The sequence below is a fragment of the Colossoma macropomum genome, unplaced genomic scaffold (genome assembly GCF_904425465.1).
Source record: "Colossoma macropomum unplaced genomic scaffold, Colossoma_macropomum, whole genome shotgun sequence".
NCBI lineage: Eukaryota > Metazoa > Chordata > Actinopteri > Characiformes > Serrasalmidae > Colossoma > Colossoma macropomum.
The window spans coordinates 33,653,663-33,672,423 of record NW_023494792.1 but is presented as its reverse complement, the minus strand read 5'-3'; the positions used below and the strand labels follow the sequence as shown (position 1 = coordinate 33,672,423).

The 18,761-nt window shown below is 40.6% G+C and overlaps 1 protein-coding gene across 2 annotated transcripts in view; it reads left to right on the top strand.

The window, feature by feature from the left end:
- Positions 1 to 16,353, top strand: part of atp10b (ATPase phospholipid transporting 10B) — a 50,245-nt gene extending 33,892 nt beyond the window's left edge. For both annotated transcript variants that reach the window (XM_036576929.1, XM_036576930.1), the window contains exons 10-21: positions 2,320 to 2,887; positions 3,932 to 4,038; positions 4,453 to 4,579; positions 4,714 to 4,898; positions 8,616 to 8,871; positions 9,386 to 9,462; positions 9,654 to 9,779; positions 10,551 to 10,751; positions 12,515 to 12,595; positions 12,710 to 12,814; positions 14,330 to 14,517; positions 14,716 to 16,353. In XM_036576929.1, coding sequence (XP_036432822.1) covers positions 2,320 to 2,887; positions 3,932 to 4,038; positions 4,453 to 4,579; positions 4,714 to 4,898; positions 8,616 to 8,871; positions 9,386 to 9,462; positions 9,654 to 9,779; positions 10,551 to 10,751; positions 12,515 to 12,595; positions 12,710 to 12,814; positions 14,330 to 14,517; positions 14,716 to 14,944 — 2,250 coding nt within the window. In that variant the 3' untranslated portion in view covers positions 14,945 to 16,353. The remainder of the gene's footprint in view (positions 1 to 2,319; positions 2,888 to 3,931; positions 4,039 to 4,452; positions 4,580 to 4,713; positions 4,899 to 8,615; positions 8,872 to 9,385; positions 9,463 to 9,653; positions 9,780 to 10,550; positions 10,752 to 12,514; positions 12,596 to 12,709; positions 12,815 to 14,329; positions 14,518 to 14,715) is intronic.
- Positions 16,354 to 18,761: the final 2,408 nt, after the last annotated feature.

The following is an 18,761-nucleotide window of genomic DNA, read 5'->3' as shown; positions in this document are numbered from 1 at the left end:
TGACGGGCAGCATCACCACCTGGTACGGGAACTGTACTGTTCGTGAGAGGAAATCTCTGCAGAGGGTGGTGCGGACAGCACAGTCCATCACCGGGGTTCAGCTCCCTAACCTATTGGATTTATACACCAGTCGCTGCCTGAGGAAATCCAGAAGGATTATGAAGGACCCCTCCCATCCTAGTCACTGTCTGTTCTCTCAGCTGCCGAGTGGTAGGAGGCTCAGAAGCTTAAAAGCCAGAACCAGTCGGCTCAAAGACAGCTTCTTCCCCCATGCAACCAGGCTATTGAACAGCCAGTAATCACTGCTCTGCCCAGCCCAACCCTTCCCATTACACGTACGTGCACCCACTGTACTCCCGCACTTTACTTGCATAGCTGGACTTTGAATACCTATCCAAAGACAATACTCTCCCCCTGCGCTTCCACTTAACTTCCTGTACCTTGCACTTTACTAAATACTCTGCCACCTACTGTACCATCTTCTACCTCCACACCTAGTGTGATTACTTGCACATCTACATAGCATTGTAATATCCATTACTATATATAGTATATAGTTGATTACACTCACTCTACATTCCCAGTGCAATATTATATGTCTCGGTGCAATATTATTATTTTTAAGTTATTGTGTAAGATTATATGTATATATTTTAGTTTAATTGGTTTTATCTATTCTTCTATCCTATCTATAGTTTTGTTTATCTATGTGTAAATACTGTTCTCTGCATAATTTGTGGAACTCGCACTCAAGTTTTTCACTCACCTGTGTCCCTGTACTCTTGTGATGTGACAATAAATCTGATTTGATTTGATTTGATTTGATTTTGATTGTATCAGCCTGGGTCCATCAGAACCAGAGAGGCCGTCTTACCCTGTGGGGAAGACGGGGGAGATTAGCCGTTGGGTAGACATCCGTATTTCAGCAACAATAGCATTGTTGTTAGCTGATACGTTACAAACGTGGATGGCAATTAATTATCAACTGACTTGAAAATCACAATGAGTGATGAGTGGCAAAAAAAAGGCATTTCAGAGAAGTTGGGCTAAGAGTGATCCCACTGCCCACTGACTGTTTACATCAAATCAAGCGCAGTTTTCCCTACAAGCTAAAAGTAAATCTATATAGTGGTGACACTATTTTAAATGGTCCTTTTCAGACATAGCAGCAGTGAATACATATTCAGCAAATTATCAAGAGACTCTTAATTAACTGCATGAATAAAATTTATTCATAATCTGACAAATTCAGTTGTTTTTCACTTTATTTGGTGACCAAGTTCATATCTGTAGATGTTAATCTGAGAGGAACTGAACATGAAACAGGTCTAATACTGACCCCCTCAACATCCTCAACAAGCTGTTACAGACACACTGACACCATTCTGTACCTGGAGCTTCACTGGATTAGGGTTTGGTTAAGGTTAGGGTCAGGATTAGGGCCAGGGTGAGGGTTAGGATTAGGTTCTGGGTTGAGATTAATTAACTATTTAACCAAATAGTCTTTACTGGAATATTCAGCTGGTTTGCAATGCTGTACTCTTACTCCAGCTTATTATACAGGAAAAGCCTTCTTCATACTCTCTGTTGGTAACAGTCAATTACAGTGACCGGCTTTTAATAATTTACAAACTTCTAATTTAACACACCTGGTTCATTTAATCTGTCCTTCAGGAGCGTCTGAATGGGGGAATCAGGTGGATCTGATTAGGGCTGCAATAAAACTCTGCAGGAGAATCACCAGCAGCTAAACTCATTAACAATCAGTTAGCCGGACGCTTTTGCTGCAGACATTCAGCCAAACCCTTTTGTTCTTTCTTTAAAGGACGTTTTCCTTTCCTTTTACTTTGTTTAGTATTATGTACCAAAAACAGTTTTTACATGACCATTTGTTTAACCTCTCTTTATCCCTTAGAAACAAACAGGCTGATTTGATTCTATGCCTTTAAGAGTGATATATGTAAACTACCTCTGTTCTGATTGGCTGCCCTATATTGTGCCTTTATAAAGGCAGTCTGGGCTGAAACACTCTTTAAAACTTCAACTTGAATGGGTGGAGCTAAACTAGCTGAATAAGCAAATATATGTAAATGTATTGGTTTATGTGACATCACAAAAGTAGTGAATTCAAATCAGGCTGTTTTTGCAGCTTGGTTACCTTATAAGGACTGTGTGGACTGGGGAGTAAACAGTAAATTTGGAAACTTTAACTGCATTTACACACTACATCAAAACCGGAGAAAAAAATAAATTGTTGATTTTTTATGACATTAGTAGCGAATTTGTTTCAGAATATCAGAATGTGATTTTCACTTTCAGGCCAACGAGCGGCGTAACTCTTCTATCTCCTGGAGTCCGCTCGAGTGTTTGGAGGTTCTGTTTGGCCGAGGTACATGTTTTCAAAGACTCAGCGCGTCCTTAAAGAACATCACCCACAAGAGGGGCTCTCTCACAGAACCTATTCACATGGACCTGACGGACTCCCCCGTCTATGATGTCCCCACTTTCTCAGGCTCAATGGCGGGCCCCAATGAGGCCGATAACTCACCCAGTAACCGCAGGGCGGCAACGGGGGGAGCCCGGACAGGAAGCAGCTCAGTTGCACCAGAGGAAGTGTGCTATGAGGCCCAAAGCCCAGATGAGGCAGCTTTGGTGCATGCAGCCAAAGCCTATGGCTTCACCTTGCTGGAGCGCACCCCTGACCACGTGACTGTTCGGCTGCCTCGCGGGAAGGTGCTAGAGTTCAAGGTGCTGGACGTCTTGACTTTTGACTCCATCCGGAGGAGGATGTCCATAATAGTGCGCCACCCGCACAGCAAAGAGATTATAATGTACACGAAGGGAGCGGACTCCGGCATCATGGAGCGGCTGCAGAACATATTTGAAGGTAGAAAATAATAAGAGATATGGACAAAATACTAGTATTGCAATCATATTGCTTCATATTATGATTGTAGTATGTCTTGAAATATATTAACTCCTTAAAATCTCAGTCTTGTTACACACTAAGACATATTATTCGTAACTACAGGGACTTTAATGCAAACTGGCTGAGCTATTCTAAGGTTATAGTAGCGTGTAATAAAACCTTGGGCCCATTGGCTGGTTCTGGCCATTTAATGGGTTAAAACCATTTACTATCAATGTGGCCGTAGAGTGATCAGCGCTGTTTGAACCTAAATTCTTTATTATTTAAAACTATTATGTTTAATGTGGGGTAAACCCATACTCCAGTACTGTAACTTCATAAAGAATATTGTTACTTCAGTGAAGTAATGACTCAAATAAAGTACTGAGTAAATTACAGAACTCTTTTGGAACTTCTTAGTACATCCAGCATCTATCAGCATTGGAACTTGAGTTAGTTTGTCTCTTTTGGTCTTAAATAAATGACAAAGCTCAAAACCTAAAGCAGTACAGTTGCAGTCATCAGCACAACAGAACGAAATTAAACAAAAAGAGAGCTGGGAACTAAATATTAGTGACTAAATGTAATGCATTGAGTAAAAAGTAAATTCCTTACAATTAAACTTGAATAGAAGTTAATGTATTAGTGTTCAGAAAGTACAAATCCCTCAATATCCATCAAAAATAGTTACTATCAGCCTCTGTTTGGATTATATGAATGCCTTGATTCATCAAAACTCATATATTCTTATCTGGAATGTGTGAGGAGTATGTGGATTAAGGCATTCATCCAAGAGTGCTACGAGCACTGACAGCACACAATAAAGCAGTTAGTGAATTTGGGCTTAGTTACATACATATTATCAGAGCTGGCAGTATCAGTATTGCAAATCAGTATTGCGATAATGAGAAAACAAACAATATATCAGGCAGCCTAAATAGAGTCTACAAGCTATCCTTAATTGATACAAGAGGGCACAAAAATACAATAAAAACACATTTCTTACTGTTTTAATTCCCCCAGACAGACGACGAGTGGAGAGTCAGAGCAGAGATATTGCTAACAAGACCCAGACAGACCTTGACATGTATGCCAAGGATGGCTTACGGACCTTGTGTTTTGCTAAAAAGGTAAAAAAGTAAAGTCTTTCAGTTTTTATTTGTATCAGACAGAGACTTTTTTGGACAACATGTTCAAAAAACAATGCATGCTTTCTTTCTCCATTTATCTTAGCTGGATGGATGGATGGATGGATAGATAGATTTTGGGTCGTTTGTTTTGGTCCACTCATGAAATTTACGTACAATGTAAAGGGTAACAGGTGTTTTCAAATTATGTCAAAAACTGAAAAACCAAAAATGGAGATACAAGGTTTTCTTCCGACAACAGTGACATGCTATGCAGAAAATAAAAATAAAAAATAGAAATAAAAATCGACATAAGTTAAAGTATAAAAGAGTAGAGATGAAAGTATCTATTTGCATATTTACATAGCATATGAAATATGCAAATGCATATCTTAATTAATGCATATCCTCTCTAAGGTTGTGAGTGAGCAGGTCTATATGGCCTGGCAGGTGAAGAGACAGGAAGCCATGTCAGCCATCAGCAGGAAAGAAGAGCTGCTCATGGACACTGCAGACGACATGGAGAACAACCTAACACTGCTGGGTAAATGAAACCAAAAATTCAATCAAATGGTACAAGTCTGACATGTTTTTCATAGAAAGTGACAGCTTGCATTAGTCCGTTTGTGTGAAGAGAGGGCTGGGCATGATAAACACGTGAAACACATGTGCCTATAGGGGCCACTGGTATTGAGGATCGCCTTCAGGAGAACGTTCCAGAAACCATCCAGGCCTTGAGAGAAGCGGGTATCCAAGTATGGGTGCTGACTGGGGACAAACTAGAGACGGCTGTCAACATAGCCTATTCCTGCAAGCTGCTGGACCAGAAGGATCTGGTGTTCACCTTCAACACGGAGAACAAGGTGCCAGACTCACTCTGCATTCCCCAGATCCTGATTTAGTGTGGGGCCTTTGGTCCCGCACCTCAGTGTGTGTGTGAGCTGACTGCATTAAATTTGCTCTCCAATCAGGTCCAGGCCGCTCAATGTGTTTGGTGTCTGAAGTATATTTAAGTTACGAGGCTAATGTAGCTTAGAGAGACATTACAACACCAGCTTTTTCTTTTCTGTTACCAGTACCAAACCTTAAGTATCAGCCAATACCAACTGTAAAAACTACGATGATTTAAAATGAGCCATTTTTAATTGAAGCACTTCATTGAAGACACTAAAACTACTTAAGTGCTCTGCTACTATATAGGAATAAATACAAATAGTTAACTTGACATCTGATATCTTATCCTATTGGATCCTGGTACATAATCAATGCCATTTCTAGTAGCAAATAATGGAAGCATCGAGGCAGTGCATGCCATATTGCTATCGAACACAGACAAAATTCAGGCTTCAGGTTGGCCTGCCACAGTTATTACAGTCATCACAGCAAACAGGATGTGAATTGGGTGGGTTTTCATCAGCTGGGCTGAGGCAGAGACATGTAAACAAAAGAAAGAGAATGGATTTAATGACATGAACCTTAATAACAACAAACAGCAAGTTCTGACCTCTGAGTGGTGCTGCAACACCAGCTATAGTGGGCAGAGGGCAGTGGTGAGTAATGTTTGTTTATTTGAGCTCCAGTCATGTCTGTCATCATTTGGGAGCTATTGGCAGATTTGAAGCAAGATATCTACCATATCAACCATTTGTACTTTAATGTGTGGATAGAAGAAAAAAAAACAAATAAATAATCACAATTTTTAAAATGTCTGTTAATTGTCAGCTAAAAGGTTTATTGATGGTTGAAACAGGTCCAGCTTTTAGATGGTTGCTGCTTTTGTTTTTATCCATGTGACACAGATTCTTTTGTTTTCATTTTTACAGAAAATTAGATTGATTTTTTTGGCTGAATCATCGCTTTAAGCGTCTGAGCGTTCCATCCTTTGGCCTATAAGCCTGCATGCGGTCAAGCTTTGCCGCTCCCTCTGAGAGAGCCCTGCGCAGTAGAAGCGGCTGTATTTAGTTTAACTGGGGCAGGCGAGACATGGTGCTGTTCGTCACTGTGGGCCCTTGGGGCTAGAGTTCCGTGAAACCCGCGGTCAGACATTAACGTTTGCCTGTAACAAGGCAGCGATTTGACAGACGTGCTGTTTCTTTATGCATTTGCCTCTGTCCCCGAGCCTTCAGTCTGGGAGAGCAGGGCGGAAGTGAATTTGCAGATGTTGAAAAGGCTCGTTTTGCTGTGCTGTAATCCCATTTCCACAGCGCTGAGGAGGGGAGGAGACAGCTTCTGTTTCAGACATGCTCTCCCCCTCCACCCCAACCTCAAGTCTTTCTGACACAGCATCCTATTCAGCTTCTTTTATGTTTGTTTAGTGAGATGCTGCATTTAGACCACAAGCGAGCAAAAAAAAAAAAAGGAAAGGGAAGGAAATAGTGGACACAATGGTTAATAACTATAACCTTCACTAGATGACTGTTGTTTAGGAATCTTCTAGAATAAAATCTGTAAAATGGCCTTTTCTAAGGTCCAGTATCTCCGCAACTAAAACATAAACCTGACTATTAAAATAACAGTTTAGCATGAAAAACACATTTCCGCTTATCCCAAATTGAGTCGATCAGTTAAGAGGTGTCTGAAATTTGCTTCTTCAGTTTTACACTGGAGCTACGAGGCTAATGTAGCTAACAAGTAATGGAAGCTTATGACTACCAAGCTGCGTGCTTAAATCATCATACACTTGCCTCAAACCGTGTAAAGTAGTTATATAACCTCAAATCCACTTGCTTATGTGCCTTCTGACCCAGTATGATGCACTATTATCTATCAAAATTGATCCAAGTAAGTCAGTCACATAGCTAAAAGCAGTAGCATTAGTAGTAGCCATCTTGAAGACTGACGTTTGTCCATACTTTAGGCCGGTCTTATCTCTAGACAAATGTACGATGATTTAGTTATGCAGTTTGCATGATGCTGATTGGTGCTATTAATAGGTTGCTACTACTTCTTATCAACATTAGTCTCACAATAAACGAACTTCAGACAATGAACGTGTCTTAGCTGATCAACAACAAGTTGAACTTCACTTGGAGAATGTATGTGCATAATACTCACTGTATTCATGTCTGTGTGGCTTTCGCATAAGATTCTACAGCAGGCAGCAACTTTTTATATAGATATTATGCTGATATTTTCCGGACCGCTTGCCCTGAGGCTACTGTCATTCACACAGCTGGATTAAGTCAAAGCAATGACACCAGACCGGACAGAGACAGAGACAAGACACAAGTCTAGACACCACTGACATGGCCACACACTGGTCCCCTGGCTGTGCTGTAAATATAATGACCTTAAATAATTGCAGGGTGTGAATAACGAACTGCCCATTTGGGCTGCGGGAAACAGAGTGTAGGTAAGGCCAGGGCCTAAACCAAATTCCTGACACTGACTCTGTTCTCAAACTACCAGCCTCAAGCTTGCCAGTCAAAAACTGTCTCAAACTTGCCAGCTTCTTACATCATGATGTATATATTCACTATATGTTCTTAAATTCGGTCTGCAAATCAATTATTCTACGCTAAATATTTACATCTGGTGGCTACCTCAGCTTCGTCCACCACACATTGGCTGGATGGCTGGTTACCTATAGCAAGTATATAAAATCAGTTTAGGAGGATGAAAGTGATGTTAAAGGTGCAGTGTGTGAGATTTAGGGAGCTCTATTAGCAGTAATGGAATATAGTATACAAAACCACATGCTCACTGACGTATAATCACCCATAACTACAAATCGTTATATTTTTGTTCGTTTAGACTGAACTCTTCATAGCAAGTGGGTCCTCTTCCAACGGATACAGCCATGTTGCACTGCCATGTTTCTAAAGTAGCCCAGAATGGACAAACCAAACACTGGTTGTAGAGTCTTTTACGTTTTTACACTGAAGTGGCAGCTTGAATTTGGTGACGTTGTAGCACCGGTTGGAAGACTTAGAAAGAATCAGTGGTTGCTGCCAGTGCTGACTAGCAATTTTGTGTTGTGAGAAGTTTGAGAACCCAAATTTTGACAAATGGAGGATCATACTTATTACTTTAGCACAAGTAAAAAGCAAGGGAGGCTGAATCCTCGTCAACAAAGAAGCCAAAACATGATGGCCACCGTAGGTTCTACTACATGCTTGGAAAGGGCAGGGTGAGGATGGGTTTTCAATTGGTTGCTAATCTTATATACTGCACCTTTAAAAGCAAAAATCGCGTGTCTGTGTGCAAGAGAAACCATTCAAACAACACTGTGTCGCAGCATCAATGCTGCGCATTGAGCAGGTGTGACTACAATGTAGCTATAACTAACTTAGCTATGGCTAAACTGAGAGGCACATACGGAATGACAGAATTAATGTAATTGTTAAACAAATCCACTGGGAATGCAGATTTAACCTCATTTTTTTCAGTATTTCACTTCCATTTAGCAAAAACTCCAGTGCTACACGATAGGAAAGAAGAGATATCACAAAACTGATCTGTTGTCAAAGTTTTGTTTTAACTCTTAACATATCTACCAAACGCTGTCTTTGACCTGCATGCATGATGAGCTCAAGGCTCAGCCCTAACTTTTCCTGCTTTGTTTCTCTCTCTCACCCCAGGGCGTGTGTAAGACCATGCTGAATGGAATTTTGCAGGAGTTGCCGCAGGACGGGAGCCTGGAGAGGGAGGCCAGCATTGGGCTGGTGATCGACGGACGCACCCTGAGCCTGCTCCTGGATGATGACCTGCAGATGCAGTTTGTGCAGCTGTGCACACACTGCCGCTCGGTGCTGTGCTGCAGGGCCACTCCTCTGCAGAAGAGCAGGGTCGTCACGCTGCTGCGGTGCAGACTCAAGGTCATGACTCTCGCTATAGGTAATGCACAGAGAATGCTTATAGGGGCTTTGACAGTCATCAGTCTGTGACATTATTATTGTTGCTTTTCACTGTCATTCAAAATTTTGGAAATATTGGTCATTGTTGTTTTATTCAGTAATATCTTCTACAGCAAGGATTGAAATACAATACATCAGAAGTTATTTTTAGTTGTTTTTAGGATACAAGAGGTTGGTAAATTATAAGTAATGCTGTAATATTTTGTCAAGTTTTATTTATTTATCTTTTCATTCTTGATGCTATACAACTGTCTTGGACATTCTACAGCTCTGTTCATCATTCTGGACACATGTAATATGCCTATGTATAAAATATATATATAAAGAGCATATATAAAAACTTTGTATCTAAAATAAAATTCAACATGCATTACTGGAAAATTTTGAACGATAGTGTATGTACTACTATTCTTCTACAGTATGTACTCGTTTGATAGCATGTAACCGTTATAGTCGTCTAAATACTAAAGACATGATCTCTTGTGCACCTTCAGGTGATGGTGCCAATGATGTGAACATGATTCAAGCAGCCGATGTGGGCGTGGGAATATCTGGGCAGGAAGGGATGCAGGTTTGTGTTGGCCTTTACAGACTCTCTCTCTGTGGATATTTTCAGAGATGCAGTTAAGAGGATCAAATGACTCATATAATTCACTCATCCATTGTTGAATGATATTGAACGACATTTCTGCTGCTGACTGGCTGGTGTGTGTGTGTGTGTGTGTGTGTGTGTGTGTATGTGTGTGTGTGTGTACTCATAAGGCTGTCATGGCCAGCGACTTTGCAATATCTCGCTTCAAACACCTAAAGAAGCTCCTCCTGGTTCACGGTCACTGGTGCTACACTCGGCTGACGAACATGATCATCTATTTCTTCTACAAGAATGTGGTAACTATCACTTTTGTGTACATTTAAAGTTTTTCAATTTTTAATTAACACACTTTCTTTACCTGGTATTTATAGTTTATTATTCATTATTTATTCGATATATTTTAGTTTCATACACAGTAAAAAATGAAGGTTCTTCAAGGGTTCTGTAGTAAAGAAAATGGTTCTATATAGAATCATGAACACTCAAAAAACCCTTTGCATGATTAAAGGGTTCTTGGGACTGATGGAGAATGTGCTGTAGATGATTCTATATAGAACCTTTTTGAAAAGGGTTCTATATAGCACCTAAAAGGGTTCTTTTACTGTTGCAAGCTTGACGTTATAACAATAGAAGAACGCTTTTTGGTGCTATACAGAACCCTTTTCTACACAGAATCTTATACAACACATTCTTAATCAATCTGAAGAACCCTTTCACAATGCAAAGACCCCTTTAATCATGCAAACTGTTCTTCGAGTGTTCATGGTTCTATATAGAACCTTTTTCCTTACTAAAGAACCCTTGAGGAAACACCATTTTAAGAGTGTATGCAACGGCTAGATAATGTAACCAAATGTAAGGTAAACTTTAAATCCATGCACTCAATCACAGTTTCAAATAGAGCCGTAAAGCAGCGCAGTGTGATTAAGCAGCACTATCATTCACTGCCTTCCTCCAGTTTGACCTTGAAATGACTAGGAATGCTTTCATTAGTAGCTGCTAATGCTAATCTACCCCCACCCCCCCAACAACCACACACACATCACCCTACTATTACCTCCCACCAGGCCTACGTCAACCTCCTCTTCTGGTACCAGTTCTTCTGCGGCTTCTCCGGCACAGCCATGATTGACTACTGGTTCATGATCTTCTTCAACCTCATCTTCACCTCCACCCCGCCCATCATGTTCGGCATCATGGACAGGGAGGTGTCTGCCTACATGCTGCTGCAGCTGCCGGAGCTCTATAAGAGGGGTCAGCACGCTGGGGTCAGTGCTCAAACAGCAAGACATGGTCCACAAAACCTTCACACTAATTCAGCAAGATGATTGTAGAATGTTTCAAACAGCGGTTTGATCAGTCTGTAGTAGGACTGGACAAAATGGCAAAAATACACAGTATTACAGTGGAGTTTTTCTGAGCCTTGATAAGCTGGAACGTGTAAAATGCACCAGCAGAGCCATGTTTTTAGAAATATGACCAAAAACTATAAGTACTATGATTTTAATTTAACATATTACATGCTGCGCTAAATCCAGGACCAGTTATGGCCTTTTTGAATGAAGCACAGTTGGTCAGTGTTGTTTAACGACTGATGATATCCACGGAATGGTCAGAAAAGCTTAACACCACCATATTGTCCACCCATACCCCGTTGCTTTAGGATTTTGGGTGGAATTTATAAAAATTGAAACTGTTAAGTTTTAAAATGTTACTTAAATAACTTCTTCACTTGCCCAATCAACAAGAGTCTCTACTCTTGCTGTCAACAGTTTGACCAATCAACCAATCAGCTCATAACAAAGGTTAAACTGGGCATACTGACTGTGTTGGCCCATCAAAACCCAGTGCCCACTCCAAATGCCATGATAGTAACACCAGTAACACCAGTGACACGACTCCTGAGGACAACAGCTTTCATTATACATTTTATAATATTTATTTGGCATTTGTTTACTTTGTCATTTAAATCATGTATTTCACAGTCATATATAGATTATTGCAGTTAAAATCGCAGAAAGTTTTTTTTACCTCAAAATATGGACTCAGCCTTTACACATGACTGTGAGGACGAGCTCTTCTGTGGTGCTTGGAATTCGATGTAATTGATTTACAGACCAATATTGCTAAATTGAGGCTCAAGAAGGTGTAACTGTTAAAATAAGTTTTTGCTTTATTTTAAAATATAAATAAATTCTGACCCTATAATGTTTTCAGGTGTAATATATCTGTAAATGCTAGGGACACAAAAATGGATGTTTTCTATAGAATGACTCATATATTGTCACATGAAACAATTATTCTGAAACCATGGTTTCAGCAAGGACACTCAGTTTTAGACGGCATTCTCTACAACGTCCTGACACTCCATGGTCTCGACTCAGATGGGTGTGAAAATATGAACGGAATGTCGTTTTACAATTACATGTAGCTCTTTCCATTCACGTCTGTGAACACTCAGTTGTCACATGTGCCATGGGTAATGAAAGGGCCGCACTGTGGCGAAACAGCATCGCATGCATAGATGTCTACCACTGTTATCATGCGACATGTAAGACCTCTCACAGAGCACCACCATAGCAGCTCACCTTATGAAAAATTCCATCTGTGATGTTAGAGCTCAGTGTCATATTACATACTGTCATAGTCCCATATGTCGGAGAGCAATCGAGCAGAAACAATGCAAAAGCTGTACTGTAGAGCTCTGAGAACAACAGTCACAATAATTGACATGATTCCGCTTAGCATGCAACCAGGCACCATACAGCATCATCCACTTGTTTTTGTGCCATATAAATTTTAAAGGAGTACTTCAAAATTGCTGTTGTTACTAATGTTGAATGAAAGCTTGTCAGGACACGTTAGCTTTACGCACAGGAGATCATGCTAACTTTCCCCCACTAGGTTTCATGCAATGTTGACCACATTAGCATTTCTAAGTGAAGTATTTTTTACGTCTTTTTGTGACATCAAACCGTGACGAGACAGTGCTGCTGTAAGACTGATTCAGACTGTTTTATTTCAATTTCAGGGATACAGGCGTTCGACCTTCTGGATAGCTATCCTAGATGCCTTTTATCAGAGTCTTGTGTGCTTCTTTGTGCCATACTGGGTAAGGATGCCTTTCATTCTACATAAATGCTGCCTTGTTTATTTATCCTTTCAAGTTCACATTCATGCTCGTGCAGGCAATTTGTTAACCAAGTCTTTCTTGTGCTTCTTCCAGACATACGCAGGCTCTGATATTGACATCTTCACTCTGGGAATTCCCATGAACACCGTGTCTCTGTTCACCATCATCCTTCATCTGGCAATCGAGATCAAGAGTTGGGTGAGTCGTTCTGAGTCTAGGTCGAACGAACCCTATCTTCTGCACATACATCATACTTTTTCCTCAACGAAACTGACACGCTTGATCACTGTGGCTCCCAGTTAGAGTCCTAGCCACCTTCTCAGAATCAGACCCCTTCATTTCACCAAGTATGTTACACATACCACGAATTTGCATGACATGTAACATACTAAGTAGAGCAGGTGGTAAGGGATATGCAACATATGCAAATATGAATATCTATACATATCATCGCTGTCCAATAAAAACAGCTATCTCCATTTTTGCGATTTTTAGTTTTCTGCACAATTTAAATACAGCAGCTGTCCTTTACATTGTGTTAAAGTTTTATGATGATTGGGCCAATAGAAATGCGGCAAAATCACTCTGAAGAAATTATCTTTACATTAATTTACACCGGTTGACAGCTGACACAACCCTACATAAATGCGTATTCCAATATTAAGGTTGTAAAGGTTATAAAGATTACAATTTTGATCAAAGTTAGCTAAAGTAGCCTTTATGACAGATGACACGTAGTATAAGCATTTGTCAGCATTTATGTAGGGTTATGTCAGTTGTCAGTCATGACAAACTTACGTAGGTGTCATGTAGCCTAATGAACACTACAGTACAGCAAAGTGTTTCCAAAATTTGTACATTGTGTCCTTAGCCTTCAAGATTTCCCAGCTCTGTTGCATCTAATCCAACTCACAAAGCGTTTGTTTATAAGATGATCAGTTGAATCGGTTATATCTCAGGATTTCTTGTTTAGCCTTTAGTAACTTTAACCTTAGCTCAATCTACTCACGGCTTTTCTGTCAAAAAGGACCAGAGGGGTCCACCAAGATCCAAAATCCCAAACTTAACCTGCTCTAGAGCAGGTTAGATGTACAGCAAAAGGTGCCATGGTGATTTTTTGTGAGGTTTGAGGTGTCAAGCGTGTAAAAATATTGCTTTTCAGTGGAGGAAATACATCGTTCTGCATAGACATCAAGAAGTTATTTGAATAATTAGTATTCCAGTAAACACAGTGGCGACAGTGCTGCTTTTCACTGTTAGGAATGTTTTACTTTACATTTCCTGTATGATTTCCTTTCCCTTCTTTGATAAATAAGCCACTCGACTCCTCGTCATGTTTCCCTGATTGGCCGTTTGTTGTAAATGTCAGTTTCATATGCACACGCCCAAGGATTAATCTTAGTTTGAGCATCTAAACCTGGGATTACATAGAAAGTTATTAATTGCTGTTGTAAAATGAGTTAACTGCGGGTCTGTTGGTCAGGTTTTGTGAAGCTGTTAAATGTGCTATTGTAAGACCCGGGGGTCCAGGGGGGTTTTGTGGGTCCAGGTGTGGTAGAATGATGGCAACACCACAGCGGTGAAGGGCAGGGAGTGCGCTGGACTGGGACTGGGAACCACTGCTCTGCTATTGTTGTCAGCCAAGCCAGTCATTTCCTAACTGCTGGTTTAGAGTAATGGGCCATTATGATTTCTCCGTTTGGCTGCTTGCAGACGGTGGTGCACTGGGTGATCATGGTGGGCAGTGTGATTGTTTACTTCGTCGTGAGTCTGGCCTTCAGTGCCCTCTGCGTCAGCTGCAACCCTCCCTCTGACCCCTACTGGCTCGTGCAGGAGCAAGTGGCTGACCCCATGTTCTACCTGGTCTGCATTTTAACCACTGTCGTAGCACTGCTGCCAAGGTAATCTGATCACTTTCTTTTCAATTTTGCTCACTATTTACAGTAACAGATGGATAACACTGTGCTAATTTTACTAAAGACAAACGGACAAAAAGAAAATCCCCTTCACATTCTTTATTGTGAAGTAACCAGTTCCCTGCAAACTGGCCTGTTTTTCACTCAAGACTGGCTATTTTTCATGAGGACTCTTTCTTGCAGGTACACTCTACATGCCCTGAGGGGGACACTAGTGCTATCCGATCACCTCAAGGCAAGGCAGATAGACCAGCTGCCTTCCCACCACCGGGACCGATGGCTCAGAGAGTGGAGGAGCCTCAAAGAACTGTGTGCTTCTTTCCCCAGCATGTCCTCATCTACTGTCCCACAGGACACAGCACAGAGCCCCAGTACCCCGACTGCCCAGCTGTCCAGCAGCACTAGAATATAGCACTGAAGCACAAGAGCTGCTTTTGTCAGAACTTTGTCAGATTTCTTGAGACACAAGGGACATTATTGCAAAAGGTGAAAGTGATTTGTACACTGATTTGCACATGGCCATGTGCCATATTGGGAGAGGTCAGACCATTTGTATGGGTGATGTTTCACAGACAGAAGTGCAAAAGCACTGTTTTATGCAGAACACAGTACTGCGGCGTTAAACGACGCGTGTCTGGTCAGCTCAGTCGAGGAATAAGCAGAATAGCTCAAAGCAGTCCGTCTTCGGCTCCTGAATGTGCTTCCTCCAGCCCCCTTCTCTTCTAACAAGCCTCATGGATAAATGCAGAAGGCTGATCCAAACCAGGTCCCTGAGGTTCTCTCGGGCTCCAGGCAGAAGTTCAGACTATTAGGCAGCACGAGCCGCACCGGCTAATCGATACATCTCCCACAGTTTCTCACCAAAAAGCTGCCTCACCGGACTGCCTGGGTGCTTTGGTAGCATTTGCTTCCCTGCGAGAAACCTACTTTCCCCTCGTCATGCAGGGCGCATTTGTATTCACGAGCGCTTCGAGCTGCTCATGAAATAATTGAGGTTTGCAGATGTTACATAATATCCTGGTATTTTCAGTTCATGTATCCGTATTGAGAGCATGTTGGGCTTGATGGAGAGAGACAGAAACACAAGCACTGCAGCAAGACTTAAGAGCATCTCTGGCTTTGTTATTACACTTAATTCTTAATTATTTAAGGTTTGACTAGGCTGCCCGTGTGCGAAAATAATCTGCTAAAGCAGAGGACACACGTGCCCCCCCCCCTTTCGAATACTTAATTGTATCTCTGACGTCCTTCTGACGTTCCTCACTCTTGAAGGGGTCAATGATGATCCCACTTGTATGGTCAAGCAAGCAGATGAAGCCGAGGGAACGTTTCACTCTTCCCATCCACGTCTCGCTTAAGGGTGCTCTGTGGCTGAAGCTTGCAATAAAATGGGTCTAGCACTGATTCGATTTGGAGAGCTCGTTGCATTTTTATGTAAAGCTGTCAGAGCCTGTTTCGGTGGGCCGCCTCTGCCATCTAGTGTTGGATTCCTGACCTGCAAAGACATCGCCATGAGAGGGACAGGAGGAAGAGAACAAGATGGATGATGTTTCAATGTCAAAAGTACATATTTGTGCCTTTTTATGTCACAGTGTTTGTTAGCTGAGCTCACCAAACCATCAACATTCATTAAATCAGCCTCATTCTTTTACATATTTTCCTGTCTTGAATATCTTTTCTGATCACCAAGCAAATGAGAAAGCCGAGATGATTTATTGCACACAAAGAAAACGCAACATTAGAGATTTCATAACATAAAGTCAAACTTATGAAATTAAGTGTCTTATTTTCACAGAGAAGAGTTTATTGTCCCTTATAAGTGCACACAAGACTTTTCCCTGTTCAGTGTTTTTTGCAGTCTGGTTCAAAAATGCCTGATCTAAGCCTTTAAGGTTAATACAAGGAATTCAACAGTATTAAAGGACCCATAACCTACATTTTTTTATTTTATATGTGTGGATTTATGCACCAAAATAATAAATGTATTAATGTAATTTTGTGTTAATACTGTAAAGCATCCTTGGGATTGAGAAATATGATTGAAACAAATCATTATTTTTTTATCCCATAGAATTAATCAAGCTGCCTAGTTCAATAAGAAGTCCAGGCTAAAACACTCCTGATAAGTTCCATGTGAATGGGCAGGATTAAGCTACTATAGGCTGGATCGGTGGATTTATATAAATGCATTGGTTTTGGTGACATCACAAAACTAAAGAACAGTTTTTTCCAGCACAGTTCGCACATATGAGTGAATGTAAATGGCATGCTTTGAAATTTTAATAACGATTACAGTGTACATATTTCAAAAAAGCAGGAACGGTTTGTTTTCCTGTAATACTAGTCCTTTAACTATTGAATTCATTATATAAAATCAGGCCATCTGATCTTAGATCAGCATTATTTGACACTCATTAAGTCTCCTTCAGTCTTCATACTTAGGAATCACCCTTTTTTTTGCCATAATCACATTAATATTCCATGTGAGAAAGGAAACTCTTGAGTTTTGCTAGAACTGTGAAGCTCAGCACAATGACACAACTCATATATCTCCTCATTCTAGTGGAAATATTTTCAAAGATAACAACTCAATTCTGCCTTTACATAAACGCTTCCACTAAAAGTCTTCAACAATTAGCCTAACGCTGAAGTATAAAAAGTACAAACAAAAGCATAGTTGTTCACATAGCAGAAAGTAAGAAAAGCCCCTATGAAAAGACAGCTTAATCATACTGACATTCAATCCACAAAGGAGACAGAACAAAACCGAGTTATGTAACCGCTGCAGTTGGGAGAGAGACCACTGTCTGAAACCTCACAGCTTTCGTTTCCATTCTAACAGAACTGACTCTACCTGTTCTAGTGTTGACTATCCAAACCTACACCTTGTCCTAACAGCGCACGGTTCAACTCCTCCACGACTCCTTCCTGTTCCCTAATTCCGTATGGGGAGGAGAGGGCTGTGAAAAGCCAGCCACAGCAGGAGGACACTGCAGCACACAGCAGTCTGGGCTTCATGAATTATTCTGTCGATATCTTCAGTCTCTACTGAGCGAAAGTCGTATTTCTGTGAGAAGGTGGTCTCTGTCTCAAACTGCATTATATCTGACTTCCTGAAACAAAACCTCAGTTAATAACACAGAAAATCACATTTCCATTTACACATATTTGACATCTCTTTTCTATACACAATATGGGGCTTTCAAGTCCCCCGTGTTAAAAACAGTCCAGTTCTCTCAGTCTGAAAAACAGTCTGTCCACACAGACACCACGTCCAGTGTGTCAGTATCATATTTCCATGCAGAAAGATTCCAGAAAAGTCTTTCTCTCTTTGTCCCTTGTTTGTGTCCGAATGCATTCGCATACATGTGCGCTCTCTTGCCTTAGTATATCTAAGCGTGTAAGGACTTTAGTACATATGTACACATACGTGTGTGTTTGCATAAGTGTGTGCAAGTACAGTACTGTGCAAAAGCCAGACGCCACCCTTAATTTATTACGTTTCCAGTCAAAACCATTATGTATTAGTTTTTCAGAAAACATATTTAACAGAAAAGTACACAGAAGCCTCAACAACTAAATATAATGGCAATTTTTGTCAACACTTACTGTTTCCACTGATTTATTACAGCTTCGGTTCCTTTCAGGAGACTTGCTTTCAGTTTTATAAAGAAATCTGCAGGGACATATTTCCAGTTTTTGCACTCTTGAACAGTTCAGTCTTCTCTCAATCCAAGTAATCTTGAACACGTTCAATGAGAACCGCCAGCACCTTTTTTGTCTATTTGTTTTTCTCAGTACTGGCTTCTTGAGTGCTACACATCTTTTCAGACTCATAGTCATCGCATGGCAGAGGGACAGACCAAGTCTTGCACAATTTTTAGGAGTTCCATTTTTTCTATATGTTTTTTTTAATTATTTGTCTGAACTACAGTTTTGGAAACCCCTGTTTTTTTACTTGTTTTCCTTTTATTTTCCCTTATCTATCTTATCTTTTTATAAGTGGATTACTTACAAAATATACTTATAAAAATATACTTATACTAATCTCTTTAGAAATCAGAAATATCTCCTGAAAATAAAGAACTTCACAAAGTACTAAATAGTGTTTTGACTGGAAATTTAGTACATTAAAGGTGGTCTCTGACTTTTACACAGTATATATTTGCACGTACATGTAAATCCTTTGTTTCCTCGAGGGGAGGTTTGGAAATGGTTAACACTTTAAA